Here is a 20456-nt window from a genome sequence, read left to right on the forward strand (position 1 = left end):
TTTATTGCGCACATGTGGTTGGGGAATGATGTCCCCATGGCTGCTGAGGGTTGTTGGGGGCCAATTACCCCTATTGTTCGCACTAGTAAGTACCCCACAGCTGGATTGCTGGGACGTCAACGGAGGCCCCACCCCCTTTCTCAACCACTCTTCAAAGGGGCCACCTGCCACACTACAGGATGCAGCCATGGTCGCTCGCACTTGATTGTGCTCGCCTAGGGCACAAAAGAAGTGCCGGAAGACTCTGGCACTGCCTGAAGCTGTGTTAGCAGCAGCAAAATCTCACTGGCAGCTAGCAAATCTAGTGGGCGATGGTGAGTGCCCATTAAGTCTCATTGTGCTCCCTGTGCACGTGAAATGATTTGACTAGCGCCCCAATGGAAAAAATAATTTTGCTCTGTCTATCGTCAACTGTGTATTCTCCACAGAACGTGGAGTTGCCGAATTCCGCAAACTCCTCAAGCAGAGCGGAATTTTGCACACTAGCCTAGAGCCAACCAGGCTCAATTCACTTCTTGTATCTGACCCGTTCTCCATCGTGGTCATAAATATTTTTCAACTTTGACCCGGTTTTATGCAGCTACATGTCCACAGTTGGTGCTTATATCTTTTAGGAGCTTCTGTTTTCCTTTAAAATTTATAATCATTAGTGCAGGTTCTACCAATTAGATTTTGACATGTTGGTGTCAAATCATTTATTAAAATGTAATCAATTTTTCTAATTTGGTGTGGGGTTTTTCTTGTCTTGATTTTTGACGTTATTATTGTTTGTGTGCTGCATAAATACAAATTGTCTCCAAGTTAAGCCTGACTGATTTTATGCAAGCTACCAGAGGGTTAAACACATGTTAGTGAAATGGCTTTTTATGGTTCACCCTGACAGGGATTGTGGCTGTTACTTTAGCTGGGTTAGCACCCCACTGAATCAACAACCCAATTTCTCACAGTTGTTATGAAGACCGCTGATTTACACCCTGCAAGAACCCTGTTAGTACTGCATAGCTGCTTGTTGGTCTAGGCCTCAAGGCGGTTTTTCTGCCTGCAGGTGCCTACGTCAACATTTTTGCTACAGTTTGTCTTATAGGGCTGCTGTAAAGTCACATATAGTGTAATCCTACTAGGTTATACACTTCTCAGGGTTGCTTTCCAGCTTGTGGGTGCTAAACCCGCATTTCACATGATATTCCAGGTCGGGGATCGCAGGTGACATCACAACCAAGGTCACATGTTCTTCCATGTAGGGTTTAACTCATGCCGTAGAAACAAAATATTAATTCTGCTATCTTTTCTTTGGGATAAGCAGGAAGAATGGGTCAGCTACTATATTTAATGTTTCTTAAAAATCCACTTCAGTGAGGAAGTCAAACTTTCATAAATATTTTAGGAAAAGTAAACTCCAGTGGGCTAATTCGCATCAGCCTGCCAGCAGTTGAGCAGTGTCAGTGCTTCCCTTTAGTGAGGTGTGTTGACTTCTCTCAAAGCAGAAAAAATGAGTTAGGTAATTCGGAATGAAGAAAAGGGTGTGAGATATGTAACTCCTTTGAGCTCAAGAAGGGCATTTGGGGATGGTTCAGGAACTTCATTAATTTGAAAGGGATCAGGGTGATACCTGCCCATTCACAGGTAAATGGAAAGGGAAAACTGGAGTACAGAAGTCCTTGTTTCCTGGAGTATCTGTAGCTAGCTTAAAAGGGGCCCTCTGCAAGGAGAATCAGTTCCTAGAACCAGTTTAGTGTATCTGAGAAGGAGGGAGCTTGACATTTCTCTAAACACACCCCTTCCTGGGAAATCAGATACCTCCAAGGGCAGAAGAGTGCTGTCATGATGAATTTTCCTCAGAATAGTGCTCTATGTTATAGTTTGTTGTAGAGCAAACGGGATGTGCTGAAATGTGGTAAGTGTTGCCCCAGGGAACATTATTTCTCATTCGTAGGAAGTGTTTTGGAGGCAACCTCACCCAATGGTGAGTGAATCCTACAAAAGTGACACCTCACTCAAAGCTCATGAGAATGCTTTCTGGACCTATAAAAGAACAGAAGAAGACTGGACCTGTTGCCTGTGACCTGTGTGAATATGTAAGGGGCTGGCCTGGCTCCCATTTGTGCCCAGGACTGGGAAATGGCCTCCAAAGGTCAGTTGGCTCACCTCTTTTGTTGCAACATGGACATAACATGCAAGAGGCATATTTCTGGCTGACTGGTAAAAACTAGCCGGTTCAGAACCTGTGTTCAGTTGTTGCTGGAGTGAGTCAAGAACCTGAAGTCCAGGAAATCTTTAAAAGAGATCAAAAGGATCTGACTCAAGAAATCCTAAAATCTGAGAGTTCCAACTTCTCTGCAGGGTAGAATCGGGATCCAATTTCAATAGAAGTTAATCAGAATATATCTTCAAGCTTAGTTTGCTGTACAATTCCAAGCTCCATAAAACAGACTAAGGGCCTGATTTTAGAGTTTGAAAAACAGGTTACTTCATCACAAAAGCGGCAAGTATCCCACCTGCCTTATTACAAGTGGATTAGATCCTATGCCACTTGCAATAAGGCAGACGGACTATCTGACACATTTGTGAGAGTTTGGGGTGTCTGCAAAATTGTAAATCAAGTCGTAAATCTTAAAGTTGAAATCTCGACCTGGATAAGGCACGAAAATGACCAAACCAACAAGATTGCATCAGTGGGTGTGAAATTTGAGTTTTTCTGCCAAAATCAACAGCTTAATTGGGACCTCATCCAATTGCTACCAGACTTTGAGAGGGCTTTGGCAGACACAGCTCGCAACCTAGCACCGCTGGAGGATTTTATTTTCCATTTCAGATAGTCATGAAGTAAAATCTTTGACCAAGAGGACCTACTAGGAGTAATCAACGTTTGCTCATCGTACTTAGTCTGAAATCCTGCCTAGGTCCTACTCCACCACAGACAGTTGCTTCTGATTGAAGCTAGCATTTTTCTTAATGCCCTTTTCTCTAAAACTTGAAAAATTCATATCCCAGGTTCTCTTTATTCGTTGTTCGTAATTTGGAGTCATTTTTCTTATTGACATTTTTTTTTTTTTTTAAATTGGTTGTGGGATTTGTATTGAGATCTGACTGGTTAATAGTTCTGGAACTGCTAAATACGTTAACTCTTGTCCTTAAGTTAAGCATATCCCTTCTGTGCCTTAGCTACCAGGGGTTGATACTAGGTTTATTAATTGAACTTGAATGTAATAACCCATTCTCGTACAAAAGCATTTTCCTATTTACTCATCTACACTCAACATGGAGCTCCTACTGCCTCTGCTTAACACCCATGGAGTTGGCTGCCATTGTTAACCAACTTCTACTGCTCTACTCTTCTCTCTACATTAGATTAATCTATTCTACAATGATAAAGTACATTGCTGTTCAATATAATGGTGTGTAATCCTACAATATTTTACAGTGCAAATATATGCAATAATAGAGTTAAATGTACTGCAACAATATGCAATGCAACAATACTGGACACCGCAACTCTGCTCTACAATGCAATAATATTTAATAAAACCATGCTAAACAGTGCAATACTAAAGGACAAGATACAAAAATGCAATTTAATCCTACACCATGGTATGCAGCAATACTTTAAAACTCAGTGCAATGCAGTGCATCTACCCTTGTGTAATACTTGTGCTGGAGACACTTGTGGAGACACTTGTCATTTTATAATTTTTACAAACGTTGTCTAACATCTCATTGTCTTAACCTCTCAGCATCTATCCTCCTTTTTGCATACTCACCCATTCCTCCATCTCTCCACTCCTGCAGTCAAGTACTCGGACAGACATGCACTCACTATCTCATTTTCAATGCATTCAATCACTCACTAATGTATTTAACTGTTTTTGCATCAGTCCAACTGTTGACATATTCACACATTCATCAACTCATATCAATACACACAATCACGCATAGAAACATGTCATCCATTGAAGAATCACTTTCACTTATGATGTGGCAAGTCCGGTTGGGTTTTGCACTGCTTATGTTATCTATTGGTAGGCATTACAATAATACTAGCAGTAGTAGTAATACAAATAGTTGTTGGGATCTAATACATTGATATTATGCATGCTGTTGTTTTTAATCCATGTATCTCTTATCATTCATTTGTATTTCCCACTCTTATCAGTGTATTGAATTATCCACATTATTTGTAGCAAATAATACTAGCAATTCGGGACACCAGTAATAAAGATGTTCGAGAAGAGATTGTTGATACACTAAATGAATTAAGGAGAAGTGTGGATCCTCAAGCACAAAACATGCTAAAATTGGTAAGCCTTTTTTTAGTAATAACAACTTTTTACATTGTGGAATATGACAGAGATAAGAATTACCTACAATGACATAAAGTAGTACATACATGTTTATATTTCAGGGCAGGGAATTATCATGTTAATTGATTTAAAGTTTAATCTTAAAGTGCACCGTTGTCTATATTTACAATCAATCTATCGAGTAGTCTGGAACGCATCCTACTCCAGCCTCCATCTTTCATTGTATTGCATTACTTATGGCTTATGTATAGCTGTATCTTGCCTCATGTTCAAGCATTACTTGAGAGCTAACAAATCTAAGACAAAATTAATATGATTCTATTGATCGATATGGTACACAACTACTTCTTTGTGCCCTGGGTCAAAGACGACTGCTTGCAAAATAATAACTTAGTGTGTCATGGGTTAGTAGGACAACTGGCAGGAGAGAAGGGATCTTTCCTAGAAATTCATTTGATTTCTTTAGATTCTGAATCGGAGTTTGCTTCTGCTGCTGCATGCTAGACAACCAACCCTGGAGTTGTTGATTCATGAACTGAGAGGGTCAGGAAACTCTTTGGTGTCACAGTCTGCCAAGGGCTGTGCCTGTGAGTAGATTATTCACTCATTCTTGGATACTGTCAGGAAACAGCAATGCCTTAAGGAAGCCACACTACTGTCTGAGTGTAACACAGGTTACAGAGAATATGTATAGAAAAGTAAAAATGTTTAGGGCTACAAGGCAATGCTATATGGTACTAGATTTCTCTACTACTTTCAAACTCAGTAATTGAGAACAGTTGCAAAAGCAGTTATCCAAGGGCATAGAATTAAGCCTCCATAAACTGATAGTTGCCAGGTTCACAGGTTAATCATTTACGATTCTGTTTCAGCACAGCCATACATATGGTTTAGGAAATGCACCTTTCCCATATAGGTGTCCCAGTTTTTTTACTTTTTGCTGGACCCCATATGTGTTCTGTTTTTAGAACTCTCTGCACTTTACCACAGCTAACCAGATTGGCATATTCCAAATAGGTATATTTAACTTACATACAAGTCCTCAAGATGTATCCAGGACCTGTAAGTTCATTGTGACTAGTGACCTGCAGCATCTATTGTGCCCTCCACGCCATTGACAGAGTAAAACATGGCTTCATGCCTGCCTGTGTGACCTTACAGTGCAGTTTTAAATTTGAAAAAATATCTGTCAAATTAACTTCTTTTGACAGTCCTAAACCTTCCTTGTATATACTAAGTGAACCCTAAGTAGGCCGCACTGCCAATAAGACAAGTGCCCTGTACCCAGAAGTATGTCATGTAAAAATGTAATATTAAAATTGTCCTTACAGTAAAAATGCCCCAAAAGGTTTTTTCAATTAAGCAATTCTGGATGTCCTATAGAAAACCCTTATGAGGCAATATTACATTATTTAATAATGTTAGTGTTAGATCCAGGTAGAAAACACCTACAAATTTTATTCTTGAACTTTTTGAAATATTTATTATAAGCCCACTTCACTGGTGAAGTTGGATTTGTAATGCATAATTTGGAATTAGCATTGGGAAGGGCATGAAAATTGATCCAACTGCAGAGAACAAAGGATTTGGGTGTGAGGAGGTGTTAATCCCTCAACAGGATGGCCAGGAGGTTGTACCCAGGAACCTGCTTAACTTCAAAGAGGCTTCTCCCTATCACAAGCAAATGTCAGCTGACACCTGGGCAGGGCCTTTTATTTGTATCCAAGCTACATCTGTAGCTATACATGTGTCTCTAATCACTGTCAGCCTTTTTTGACCTTTCACTGTCAAATCCTACTTGACAGGTCTGCTAGAGTTTCCCATATAACCCTTTGGGTGTGTTTGAAAGGGTAAGACACATGATGTCTAAACAATTCTTGGGTATCCATTGTCTTGCTGCCCAAACACTTGCCTTAAGGGGGAAGGCCTTGGCTTAAAAAATATGTGAATGTTCGCTTAACGTTCTACCTTTTTGAAGAAGAGATCTCCTGATGAATGGCCCAGCCTAAAATTCATTGAGCAAGTTCTAAAGATTATATAGTAAAATTGCAATGTGAGCATAACATTACCATCATTGAATGCATAAGAAAAGACGAACAATTAACGATAAGAAAATAAATGAATAATTCAAACTACTCTTGAAATGAAAATGTATTGAACTTTTATGGAATTAGTGCAGATAGGGGAAGTTTTTCATGGTTTTAGGAAAACTCATTCTACATTGAATGATTAAACGTCTCGTGCCCAGGAGACGAAACCCATCAGCACCAAAATATGGATTACTTATTTTTTTTAATACAAGGGAGTGCAATTATCTAACTTTATCTAGATTAGCTTATTTACTAGGGGTGCCATGGCTGCTTCGAAATGGATTTTACTAGTATTTAAAAAAAACACTTCTCACACATACCCCTACCCTTCAAAGTCCAAGTTTGGTGTGGGTAAAGACTTCTGCTATCTTGAAAATCCCCAAAGTTGGATAGGGTTGGTCCAAGAAGGTCCAGTCATTGGTTACAGAATGCCGAGACACCATCCCCACCCACAGACTTGTTCCAGGCATGTATGTGGAATCTCTAGGCACCCACTTCAGTACACTCCAAGGTGTGTGGAAGATCAGAAAAGGACCTAACCTGATGCCTGAGACCTGAGGAGTAGTTTGAGAGGACTGGACCTGCTCGCACTTGAATCCAGGACAAAAAGTGAACTCCAAGGGTCATAAGGCTGACCTCCTTGCTAAAACTACAGGCACACTCAAGCTAAAAGAGGTCTTTTCCTGCAACTGCCTAGCTGACCAGCCGGCAACTGGACCTGGATTGGACTGTGCTGTTTCACTTCTACCTCACACCCAGTTATTCTCTAAGTGCCTCTCCTGAGGTCCTGGGGAGCTTTAGAAGTCTAGTAATGTGATCGATTGGGACTTAAAGCACTACAGTTAAAAGGTATAATCTTTAACCAAAATGAACCTGGTTGGTGTATCCAACCTGCAGTGCATTGGGGTCTGCGTCAAATTTCAAAGAAATCCTGGTCACCGATGACTATTATTGGCACTTTGCACATATTGGCACTATTCCAATGTAGCACTTTAAAAATGAATACCTCCTATTCCCCATATTGCATTTTTGTCATTTTGGTGTTCTTTCATTTTGTTTATTACTTTTTAATCTGTTTTCTCCAATCTAGTTTGGGATTTGTATTGTTTTGCATCTCAACTGTATTACTGTTTTGGCACTAAATGCATTACACATTGCCCTAAGTTAAGCCTGTTTAGTTTGTGCCATAGTTGCCTGTGGGTTGAGCTCTGTTTAATCTAGTGACTTGGTGGGTTCCCCTTAATAAGGGTTTTGAATGTTACATCAGGTGGGTAGTCCTCCACCCCAAATATGAATCCAATTTTCTTCAGTTGACATGCCAAAATCTGATGTGGGTAAAATGCAAATTATGTCAGCGAAATTCGTTCAATTCATCAATTTTATGTTAAGTAAAATTTGTTCATCTTCTTGATATTTCTAAGTAGTACATTTTGTAGACATTTTGCACTTAGGATCCGGGTTCATGCTGAATATGTTTTGACATAATACATTAAGTGTTCAGAACCTTCTGATGCCTGTATCTTCCATGACTTGTTTTCATTTTGTGACATTTTCATGAAATTTAGTGTCATTTTTTGAAAAATGTTGGCTCTAACATTGGGTAAAATTCATGGCCAGATGAAATTCCTTTCTACATGTTTGTATGCTATGGGCTAGGACTAATTATCCTACGTGTGTCCGTTATTTGGTTGTGTTGGAAAATGGCCCTCTTGGAAGGTACACCACACACTTTTTGCCTTCCTTCTCCTCTTTTTCTGATTTTCCTTATGTTGACATTAGGACGCTGAACACTTTACCACTGCTAACCAGGGCTAAAGTGAATGTGCTCTCTCCTCTAAACATGGTATAATTGGTTTTCACCTGCTTGGCATATTTGATTTACATGTAAGTGCCTTCTAATGTGGTATACCATATACCCAGTACCTGTAAACTAAATCAACTAGTGGACCTGCAGCACTGATTGTGTGTCACGATTCCCCTCGCCCCTGACGTTCCCGCGGCCTTCAGCGCGACCAGACACGGGCTGTACGGTTCACCGCGAGGACGCAGCGTCGGATATTTTGATCCTTGCCGACGTAGTGTTCAACCACAGAGCCTAGCTTTCACAGTGTTCCGTTCCGAGTGGAGAACCAGTACGCAGCGGAGGTAAGAGGGAGTGGCGTCTCCCTGCCCCTGTTTCACGATCCTTGCTGTTGAGCTGAGACGCACACCACGGAGTTGTTTGCCGTGTCTCAGCTGAGAAGAACCTTTGGATACTTCACTCAGCGCTTGTGATACAGAGGCGAGATCGAGCGGCTGCTCTCCGCCCCTGCCCTGTTAACCTTTGACATCTAGCTGAGACGCACACCGCGGAGGTGTTTGCCGCGTCTCAGCGTTGCCTACAGGAGAGTTTGTGCCATAACCAAACCTGAGAGAGGATAGGAGGCAAGATCGAGCGGCTGCTCTCTGCCCCTCTCCGTTCATTACATCGTGTTCTTTTGGGAGAGCAGGTTGAGCGGCTGTTCCCTGGCTCCAGTCGCGGGCTGCATGGTTGAGTGCCCGGCTGGGCATGTCCAAGTTCGTGGCAACCCAAAGAACACTCACCAATGACATACTTCCCTTGTGCAGCAGTCGAACGGCATTTTCGGCCATTACTTAGCACAGTGCCCTCCGTTGGAGTACACCGGGACCGGTGTACATGCGGACGACGGTAAGAACCCCTGGTGCTGCAAAGGGTATCGTAAACTTTCCTTTATGTTCATTGTCCTGTATCGTTTTTTCTTCGGCTAATCCAGCCTATTGTTTTCGAACACCATTAAATACTTTAATAGCCACTTGCCGTCTGCTTCTCTTGTTGCACCCTGACATTACCCGATCCCGGGATACCAAAAGCGTTACATTGTGCCACCAATAGGAGTATCCTTTCAAAACTATCTCAGACCTGCCACCACAGCACCTGTGTGTGCAGTTTACTGCCACTTCGACTTAGCATTTAAAACTACTTGCAAAGGTTGAAACTCCCCTTTTCTTACACATGCGTCATCCCTGCGGTAGGCCCTAGCTAGCCCTAATGGCAGGGTGCTGTGTAAATGTTAGGTAATACATGCTCTAGTATTTTTTGCATGTCCTGGCAGTGACAGTCTATTTCATTTTTCACTACTGTGAGGGCTTCTCCCCTTATAGGTTAGCATTAGGAATTCCTTAATAAATGTTTCGGCTATAATTTATAATTCAAGCCTAGGGAGGTAAAAGGCACTCCCAGACAAATTGCATTAAATCCTTACACTGTAGTAGCCTGCTTCATAGCAAGGAGTCATAGGTTGCTTCATTGGGTATATTATTGCACATAATTGTGTACATTTATACTATAAATTCCAAATGTTTTATGTATGTGTTATACCATCTGCTTTTATGTCTTACTGCTGAAGTGAAGTATAAAGTAGCAAAGTAATTTCCAATCCGAGAGGAGTAGCTGTTTCATATGATTGGAATGGTAATGACAAATTCTCCTTACTGGTAAATATGGATTTGGCATTGCTATTTTAAAAATGCCACTTTTAGAAAATTGACAGTTCTTTGTGCTTATAACTCTGTGTTCTTTGCAGCCTGTCCCCAATACATGTCTGAACTTTGTGATGGCTACACTTTGTGCATCCCCTTAAGACATCCACAACACAGGAAGGATTGGTATGTCTGAGTACCCATCTGCATTCTGATGCCCTTAACTGGACAGGATGGAAGGGAGGGGCTAACACTTGACTTGAATAGGCAGTGTCCTGTCCCCACACAAAGGATGGACACGCAGGACTCGGTGATAGGGATACTCATGCAATTCAGAGAGCTGCTTTGAAGTTATCCCCTCATGTAAGGCACTTTTGGGTATAAGTGCTCGGTCTCTGAACCACCTCAAATCAGACACTGCTGAAATTGTAACTGAAGCTCTACCAGAAGAACTGCTATGCGGCTTGAGGGACTTAACTGGCTTGCTGATCTGGAAGGCCTGCTTTTATGTGTGTTGTCCTGTTGCCGGCCTGCTAATCTCTGAATCCGCTAAAAAAGAGCTGGACTCAGCCTTCACTTCAAGTGATGATCTCCGAGGCCTTGTTGGCTGCCTCCTGTTGCTTGAAATTTAGGGATATCAAGGTATCTACCCCTGCTCCTGTGCCTGGCTCACTGAACGTGGTACAGATACTTGCAACAAGGATTTCAACACATGTCCTGTCTGCTTGTAGCAGAACTCACGAATCAAACTGGTTGCAGGAGACAAATCGGCACATCTCCTCAGAACCAGTGCTTTGCCTTCAGTGATCGACACATTGGATAGTGTATCGCCACCAGTGCAGCATGGTGAGATTCACACAGCACCTCAACTGCCTGTCAGAATCCGGCGCATCACTAGGACCCGTCTTCGGAATTGACGCAGCGCCTTCACTGTGTGGAGAAGATCAACGCATCCTGCAATTGCAAACCTCGACATCTTTCTGTTTTCAGGAAAGTACTTTGTTCACCAGTGGCCTTCTTGGGTCCTGTAGCCAGCTGGTGTTCCATCGTGGTCAGCCTGAATTTTGACTTTGCTCCGGTCCAGAGCAGCCTAAAGTAACTACTTTGTGCTACTTGATTCTAGGTGGTTTATTGCATTTATTCCTTTAACATTGAATATGTCAACTCCTACACATTGGAATTGTGTTGTTTTAGTATTGTTATATTCAGAATATAATAATCTAGTTTTCTAAACCTGTGTGGAGGCTTTTTGTGGAACAATCATTGTGTTAGTGTTTGTGTGTTGCACAAATAACTTTACACATTGTGTCTTTGGATAAGCCTGCCTGCACTGTGCCAAGCTACCAGAGGGTGAGCATGGGTTATCCTTTAGTGTGTATCTAGTTTACCCCAACTAGAGTGGTGGTCTCTTCCTGGCCTGGGTGCGTATCTCGGCCAACCAGGAATCCCTTTTTCAACAGGCCTCATAAATGTTTCATATATTAATTTCTCTCAATATATACATAAAAAAATAGCTTGAAACAAAGTATTTCTCTTCTTATCTAGACATGGAGTGACGAAGCTGCAACCGTTGCACTAGTTTGGATTCGTAAATGCCGCTTTGGCCACAACCCTGTGAGGATGAGACCTGTGAATGGTAGGTCAAGTGTCATTTTGACTTTCCTTTATTTGCCCCTTATGTTGTAACTCACCATTTACTAAGTCGCATGGCTTGACATGGTACAACTGTCAAGATTGTGTCTTTATGTTTCCACTTATTACTTAATACTTCTGAAATGTACCTTTTTTATTAAAAACCTTCATGCTTGGAGTGCCAAAATAGTGCATTACACACAAGCAACAGTGTGCTTGTGAAACAATATATTGAGCGAGTCACTTGGAAGGAGTACATTTGTTAATCCTTAGAAGATTCTATTAACAATAAAAATAGAGTGTTTTCATTATTTTTCCAGCAGCGGGGCCTGATGCCCTCCCTGGCGAAATATATAAAATCTTCCAGGAGAGTCTGGTCCCAAGATTATGCGGGCTATTTAAATATGTATATAATACAAAGGGTAGGATACCAGCATCCTGGAGGAAGTCCATTATCGTACTTATCTTAAAGCCAGGGAAAGACCCTCTAAATGCAGACTCATACAGACCCATATCCCTGCTAAACGCTGACTATAAAATCTTTACCAGTGTTTTGGCAGGGAGATTGGCTAAACTGATTCCACAACTCATCAGTTCGGACCAGAAAGGTTTTGTGCCCGGCAGATATATCCACGAGCTGAATCTGCAGCTGATTGGAAGTATAGATCTAGAGGTAACACAGTCGGAGCCCTTGGCGATAGCCGCATATGATGCGGCGAAGGCCTTCGAACGTGTCAACTGGGGATTCCTATGGAATGTGCTATGGGTAATGGGCTTCGGTGAGACCTTCATTCAAACTATGAGAGGGTGCTATGAGGGTGCCTCCGTGGAAATCTTATTGAATGGCTCTTTAACATCGAGCTTCAATATTGGGTGGGGCACCAGGCAGGGGTACCCCATCTCGCCCCTTCTTTTTGACATTTATATTGAGCCGCTGGCACAAGCATTGAGGATTGATGAGTCAATTACACCTTTTAAATACAAGGATTACAGCTGTAAACTGGCCCTATATGCTGATGATCTCTTGATCTACACCAGCAACCCCGTGGAAGTATTCCCTAGGGTGGAGATGATAATGGCTGATTTTGGGCTCCACTCTGGCTATCAAATAAACAACTCGAAAACAGAAATCATGTGTTGTGGATAGATAATTGGGAAGGTCCTTGCAGCAGCCACTTCAGATATCTGGGAATTACTATCACACCAGATATCAATAACATAGCTCAAACCAACATAAAGAAACTAAGTAAGGACATTGACCAGCTCTTTTCCAGATGGCAGAACCTTCCCCTTACGATATATGGCCGAGTCAACTTAGTCAAAATGATAATTCTGCCTAAACTGACCTATTTGTTTACTCAATACCCCTTATCTTTCAAGACAAAATCTTGGTGAACATTCAGGGAAAGATTGGCAGTTTGATCTGGGCTAAAAAAAACTCCAGGTTATCCTGGAAGAAGCTGAAAAGAAGACTATTAAAGGGGGGGTTGGCACTCCCAGATATAAATTGGTATGCTTTATCCTTTCAGTTGAAAAATATTAGATGCCTCCTGTCATGCCCCGATGACTCAAACTGGGGGAGGATTTTGAACATAATGGTAGGTCTAGAGGGAGGCGAGTCCGGGGATTTATATAAATTTGGAGCAGTAAAGTTCTACAAAAAGGTACGTTTAAAGGTTTTAAAATCGGCTCTTACAGTATGGAACAAAGTTAAAAGAAGATAGGGCATCAAATATTATTCTGAGTGTGCCCCAATTTGGGATTCTCCTGGTCTGCCCACATGCCTTAGAGATAGCTTGTCCCCTCCCATTAGGAGAGCAGGAATAAACATCTGGTCCGACTTAATAACATCAGAAGGGATCCTTCCGTGGGAGGTACTGAAAGCTAGGATAGGGGACTCCCTTTCTAGATTTAAATACATCCAACTTTGTTCCTGGTTCACAGCCGAAAAAGAGAACATCGGAGGTAACTGGGAAATTGAATGAGCTCTTCTATCTCCAGGGCCTAGGAAGAAGGAAGTTGGGCTCTGGTATAGGAAAATGCTGGAAGTAGAGGAAGCGCAGTCCCCCCCATTATATCGGGTATGGAATTCCACTAGGCTGGAGGCAGACTCAGATACCTTGTACGACATTTCTCTTAAAGTACTGTATAAATATGTTAGGACTGTATCTCTTAAAAAAATCATATTTATACAATAAACAGGCTGTAGTATACACCGAAAAAACTAGCGAAGTTCGTAAACCCATCTCCTCGTTGTCCAAGATGTGGACTCACAGAAGGAGATGATACCCACATCTTCTATGATTGTTCGGCAGTTGGATCATTCTGGGGTAGAGCGGGCTATTGAAAGTATCTTTAAAACAAAGTTATGTTTGAACTTAGCTAGAATCATGTTTCAGGAGAATCAGGAGAAGTGTGGCTCACTGGTTAGAGCGGCAGACTCTGAAGCAGAGATCGGGCCCGGGACCAGGGTTCAAGTCCCGACGCGGCAGGGTCTTGAGCTCAATGTCCGCGGACTCGATAATTCTCGCCTCGGCGCCTACTCTAATCATGGGTCCCACACTGCAACTCTGGGCAATAGCTTGCTTATTCTCCACAACGGCCCCTACAAAACTGGGATGCCTGGCTTCACCCTGGGGGTGCCCAGGAGGGGCATCTCACAGGGAGAGACAGGAAGGGTTCCACAGCGTTATACAGCGCCGGAACGCCCCGTTGGGGCAGCTGTGCGCTTTACAAAATACACTACATTTACATGTTTGGCCTGGATGCAGATCTCATTGCTGAATTAAGGGGGACACAAGTTGCTTTATTTTTTTGTTTAATTCTGATTGCTGGAAGAGAAATTTGTAAGATTTGGAAGGATGCCAACCCTCCACTATACGAAAATTGGCTCCAAGCATCATTTAGAATGGCACGTTTAGAATCACTTTTAACTCACAATGTAAATAGCACGGTGTGCAAACCTTTTTTGGATTGGGGAATAGCAATGAGGCTGTGATAAAATATGTAAGGTCCAATGATTACACCATGCCTTGGTATAAAAAGGAAGGGCAGGTTGGCCCGAGGCAAAAGCAAGAACTCCGGCCTGGGGCGTCCGGGATAAGATTAGGCCTTAGGAGATAATTTGCACTCGTTAGTGGTGAGATGAGGACTAAAAAAAAAAAAAAAAAATAGTGTTTTTACTTTTTTGCAATTTTTTTATTGACCCAAAGACATTAGAGCACTAAGACACTAGACTATATTGCACATTTTCCCTTAGGAACCGGTGGATTAAGCAATTTACCCAGAATCACAGGATGATGAGCCAAGATTGGAATTCAAACCTGGCTCCCCATATTTCAAAATCTGCAACTCTAGCTACTAAACATCAGAGAGCCACAGCCGGCATGCTGAGATTTCTCATACCTCCGCCCCAAATAATGGATTACTCTTCCCATGGCACCTCAGAGCTGCGTTCCCAGTCCCGGAGTTCAAGACTAAAAATGAAACCATGGCGCTATACTAGAGCAGAGGCTCGGCCAACGCAGTCCTCTCGTTTTGTTCTTCTGCTTTGATATCCTGGTGAGACACACACTATACAAATAATAAAACGTAATTAACATAATATAACAAAAAACAACGCAGCACAACAAAATGCAATACAACTAAGCCATATTTCATTCCATTGTTCAAGTTGTTGTAAAAAGGCCCGCAAAAGGGAACACTTTACGAGGTTTCTGCACAGCATGAACTCGTAAGTCCATGCTGTGCAAAAACCTAGCTGCATGCAAACAGGGGGGACACAGTTATACCCCCTTGTGTGCATCCACATATGTCTGAGGTAGAGCAGCCTTTGTTTCCTCCATGCCAGGCTTTTCATGGCGGTTAAACTACCATGTAAAGCCTGGCAGAGAGGATACTTGTAATATGCTTGGTGGTGCCGTGGGAGTCCTGCCAGGCATATTGTGGCCTCTGACTGCTGCTCCTATGCCAGGGAATGGTGGTGACTTGGTGGAGCCAGTAGTCCTAGGGCATTCCGACTGCCCAAGTTGTAATCCGGTGGATGCACCACGGGTGCAGCGGCGGCTGCATCTGTTGCCGCTGCGCCACCGCGAGTCTCGTGGTCAGAGAACTGCCTGACTCATAATCTGGCCCTTAGTGACAAGATACTGTGCATTCCTCTCCTTTTAGCCAGTGCAAAAATTGCAGCTGTGCGCCAATACAGGCACCATTGCACCATGGCTCAAGGCTGTCGGCATTGTTGGCATCATTGCTTTTGTGCACCTTCCTGCACAAAACATATCACAAGAGCCATTTTCCTCATTCTATGCAGAAGGCAGCACACATGGAAAGAGGAAAAAACTCAGAGAAATGTTTACATTTTTCTCTTTATTTTCCTCGTTCCATGCTCTGAGGAGGGCCTTGGTGGTGCATAGTGCAAGCCCATATCTACAAGGCCATCTAAAGTCGGAACATTGTATATAACAATTGGCTTAATGTATCCTACGAGTGATTCATGCTGTAAAGCGCTCCGATACCTTCGGGTCTGGCTAGTGCTATATAAAACTCATAAAATAAAACAAAAACTGTGCGCCACCAGAAAATCAAAAAAGAGACACTCCGATGGTGTAAGGGACAAGTAAATATCCCCCATCATAACAAAATGGTAGTAAAGCTTTAATTTATGCACAACCAAATGGAAGGCACAAAAGTGCTTTTTTAAAAGACCCTAGCTCTACCCGAGTTTCACTTTTTTTGATGCTCCAGTGGGTCTGCGTGCTGATCCATATTTACAAGGTCACGCAAAGCCACTGAGTGGCTTTGTAAATATTGCCCACTTTTACCCAGTACTCTGCATTAAAGAGGCGTGTCAAGGGGGGTTACTGTGCGTATTCACATGCAACACCCATGGCTTTTTGACACTGTCCCAGATTTACAGTGATTTATTCTTCGTTGATGCATTATTATAAATATGACGCATCCTTGCATTTTTTAAATGACACAGCTCGGCACATAAATTGCTTGCGGTGCCTCCCTGCGCCATTACATTGAAAATATGCCTCCTGGTGTATATGTGGCACTATAGAAAAGTACACATACCCTCTGCTATGGTGTTTGCACTTTGTAGCTACACCTAACTATGACATGTATCCTGAAGGGACAATGAAATTCTGTACACTATTTGAAGAGCAGACACGGGTGACATGCAAATATATGTGAGCTCCTGTGTGGTGGACAGTCATAAATCCAGTCAACTTTATGTTCACTCACATCTAAGAAATGAGATGATGATGCTGACTAGGGTATCCAACATTGCATGGGCAACCCAGAGATGTAGATGAAGGGACCCCACATTTCAAAATACAGTGATAACCCCTTTTAGTATTGCATTGTGTAATATAAAGAAGGCTCTTGGAAGGCAGAGGATTAGAGGTCTTTTTTATTTTTGGGAGAATTTCTATAGTGCAATTTTAGGCACAAGGGTAGTATTGTGGTGTACAAAAATCACAATGTAACAAAGACACACAGAATAGGAAAATAGGATCAGTAGAATCTGTTTCCTAGCAAGTTATAGTTTCCACGGGTCAGTGAGAGGTGAACCCAAAGAGATCTAGATTCACTCTAAGTCTAATACTGCCAGGAATGGAGTTTCACAAACTTGGATTTTGCATTGTTTTGATGTATTGGTTCATCTAGCTTAAGGTATTTTCATGGGTCACTTTCAGAAAAAGAGATTTAAGTGTCTGGTTGGACATTGTCATCATGGCACTCATTGTGCTGAGCTGGTGCAGTTTGGTCTTCACTCTCAGTCTGCAAGCGGGTAAGCGAGCTCTATTATAACAATGTGGGTGCAGGGGCAAAGAGGCTTTTGGAAGATGTACTGACGGTTCGCCATTTCCACAGTGCCTCAAAGGCCCTGCACAGAGGTTGCCAATTATCTCAAATGTTCCCACCACATAGGGTGGTGTAATCTCAGATCCCTGCTCCAAATCCAAGTGCAGGCTGGTCCACCCACTGGACCAGGACCTGAGCAGCAATACCTATTCCAGTCAAAACAATGCCAATGTGAAAAAGCAATGCTAGCTTCCATAATTTGATATACCGGGACCTAGGGTGAATTGTTAAATACTGACATGGCATCTTTTGCCATGTTTCCCCTGTCTTTTTGCTTTCTGATCTCCTGGTTTTCGCTGGTTTAGTGTCTCTGCACCCTTTTCACTACACTTCAGTGTTAAAGAGCAAGTTGTAAATTGAGTTATAGATTGGTGTTTCCATGATTGTCATATTTTACTTACTGGGAAGTCCCTAGAACAGTGCACTGAGAGTGCCAGCGCCTGTGAATCAAATGCTACTAGTGGGACTGCAGCACTGATTGTGCCACCCACAGAAGTAGCCCTGTAAAGATAGACCTGCCACCGCAGAGTCTGCATGCAGTTCGTAACTGTCATGGCAACCTGGCAAGTGCACCCACTTGCCAGGCCCTATTCTTCCCTTTTCTTTCATATCTGAGCAGTTTTCTGGGTAGCGAAGGACAAAAGGTTTATCTTTGTACTGAAAAAACACTGTAGTCATTAAGTTAGGTGAATATGTTGGGTGGTCTATCGATCATCTTGAACTCTAAAACATTGAATGCTTGAAAACTGATAAAATGAAGCAGTTGAGGTGGAATTACCTACATACCAAAGTTGGCTCAGGTATTTAAACCAAAAAGAAATAAAGGCAATCCTCACAGTGAATCTCAAATCTTCACTAGTCTGCAGGCTGCTTTTGGCTAATTTTTTCAGGCCAGTCCCCAAGGTTTTCTACCTGGGGTTTTCACGAGCTCATTTGACCAAGGATGTCTGGGTCTCTGACTTACCAACTACTGGTTCCCTGAGCCATATTGGGGATTAAGTGTGACTGGCATGTTTTCAGTGATGGATGTGTATTGTATCTCAATGCAGCTAAGCTTCACCAGGCTATAAATCAACCTCGTACATGGAGAATCCCTTATAGGTAATTAAAATCGGATCATTCCTTTGATTTTATCATACTGGTTTACCTATCAAGTGTAAATGTGGGTTGTTCCTGGTGAATGTTAACAAGGGAGGTTTTTTACATCGAGGTATAGGAAGGTTTGTTGCAAGTAAAGTTTTGCAAAGTGCTGCTTTTCATAAATCACCAAGTTTCCAGTTTCTCGATATAAGTTACTCTTTAACCATTTCAACTTAAAGTTTCCTGAACATTGAAGGATAATTTTCCTGCAGTAGAAGAGTGTTGTTGTTGTTCTCAAGCCCAACCTAGATGAAAAATATATGTACACCTTTTAATCTGCAATGTTATCTTTTGTACAGTTTTTCTATGTGCAAAGGCAAACGTATACAACAATTGCAAACGAAGGTAAAGAGCGCACAAGACATATAGGTTCCATAAATATTTCAAAGCATATATCCCATAATCCAGTTAGTTTTCTTTTATTGTTCATTTCCAACTAGGTAAAACAAACGTCATACATTTGAACTTCTTCAGTGTTGTAAACAATGTAAGTATACTATATGTATATCAATGAACATGACATTTGTCATATGTATCACAATACATAAGAAAACGAATTCATAAAAGCACAAAGTATGGTGCACTACGAATTTGCAGAGCATAGATAGCTCGCGTTCCTGCTAGTAACTTTGGGTGACAGTCTGATCCCTTTTTAAATACTCCGTGTTTTGTATTTTATTTTATTTAATTTGGTTTCCCCTGCTTTTAAAATAGACTTCCTCACGTTCGCACAATAATTGTTTGATCACCGCTTTTGGTGGGTCCTTTTCCCTTGTGTCTTCGATACTTGCGGCCATCTTGGGGGTAACACGGGACACTCGGCGGCGCCATTTTTGTCAGCGGGCTAGTGCTCCCGGGACACGCTGGACATCTAATTAAGGTGGCCACTCACACGCGCAGCGTTTACGCGCAGCGGGAGCGCCGGTTGCACGCCGGAGTCGCGCCAGAGTCCAGCCCGTCTGCGCTAAGGACGGGATAATGGACGGGATTATTGGGGAATTATGCAGTCCAGAGGTAGATTTACAAGCAGGCAATACCTACACTATTTATGATATGCGTGCCTTTAAGCCATCCCGGCTACCTTGACACTTCTCCTGCCCTCCTGAGGCATTCCTAAACTCTCCCTGTTGTGGCTGTTTTCACAGCCGGGGCAGGTTGCTGCTTGGCGACCGCCTTAGATCTCCCCTCCCAGCTCGCCTTCCGTGTACCACCAGCTCTATGAAGGAAAGTGGTTTTCTCATCAATGCTAGATCTTTGGTGGGAAACAGTATTGCCTTCAATGATTTTGTATCGGCAAGACAGCCCACTTGGGTGTTTGTAACGGAAACCTGGGCCTCGGACCATTCCCGTCCGGATCTGGTGTTTGCTACACCAGAAGGATATGCGCTGGCTAGGCTGGATAGAGTTGGGCGGAGAGGAGGTGGGCTGGGAATTTTTTATAAGACTTCTCAGTCCCAACACGGTTTCAGGAGGGCTTACAGCATGGAGACGGCCCTGACGACTGTGCTTGATGACATCCTCACTGAAGTCGATCAGGGCCATACCTCCCTGCTGATTCTTTTAGACCTGACAGCCGCCTTTGATACCCTGTCTCCCTCTGTTTTAACATCTCGTTTGAGGGAGATAGGGGTAGATGGCGTGGCCTTGAGCCTATTGGCTTCTTTTTTGAATCAGAGGGAGCAAAGGGTTAAGCTAGGAGACTTTCTATCCCCTCCCACTCCTGTTCAATGTGGGGTCCCCCAAGGGTCGGCATTAAGTCCGACCCTGTTTAACATCTATGTGGCCCCATTTGCCAGGTTGGTAAGATCCTATGGGATGGAGATAGTCTCCTATGCTGACGACACACAGATCTTGGTGTCCCTCCCCCGTTTGGTGCGCGCTCCCATTCATAACTTTAGAAGTTGTATGGAGGCGGTTGCTGAGTGGATGATTAACAACTTAC

The 20456-nt window shown here is 42.6% G+C and overlaps 1 protein-coding gene across 2 annotated transcripts in view; it reads left to right on the plus strand.

Annotated features, from left to right (window-relative positions):
* The window catches only part of LOC144761285 (cysteine-rich venom protein-like), a 198579-nt gene that overhangs the window by 109466 nt on the left and 68657 nt on the right, over nt 1–20456 (plus strand). For both annotated transcript variants that reach the window (XM_078646736.1, XM_078646737.1), the window contains 2 exons: nt 4179–4295; nt 11414–11504. In XM_078646736.1, coding sequence (XP_078502862.1) covers nt 4179–4295; nt 11414–11504 — 208 coding nt within the window. The remainder of the gene's footprint in view (nt 1–4178; nt 4296–11413; nt 11505–20456) is intronic.

Source organism: Lissotriton helveticus, chromosome 6 (genome assembly GCF_964261635.1).
Source record: "Lissotriton helveticus chromosome 6, aLisHel1.1, whole genome shotgun sequence".
In the NCBI taxonomy this organism is placed as follows: Eukaryota; Metazoa; Chordata; class Amphibia; order Caudata; family Salamandridae; genus Lissotriton; species Lissotriton helveticus.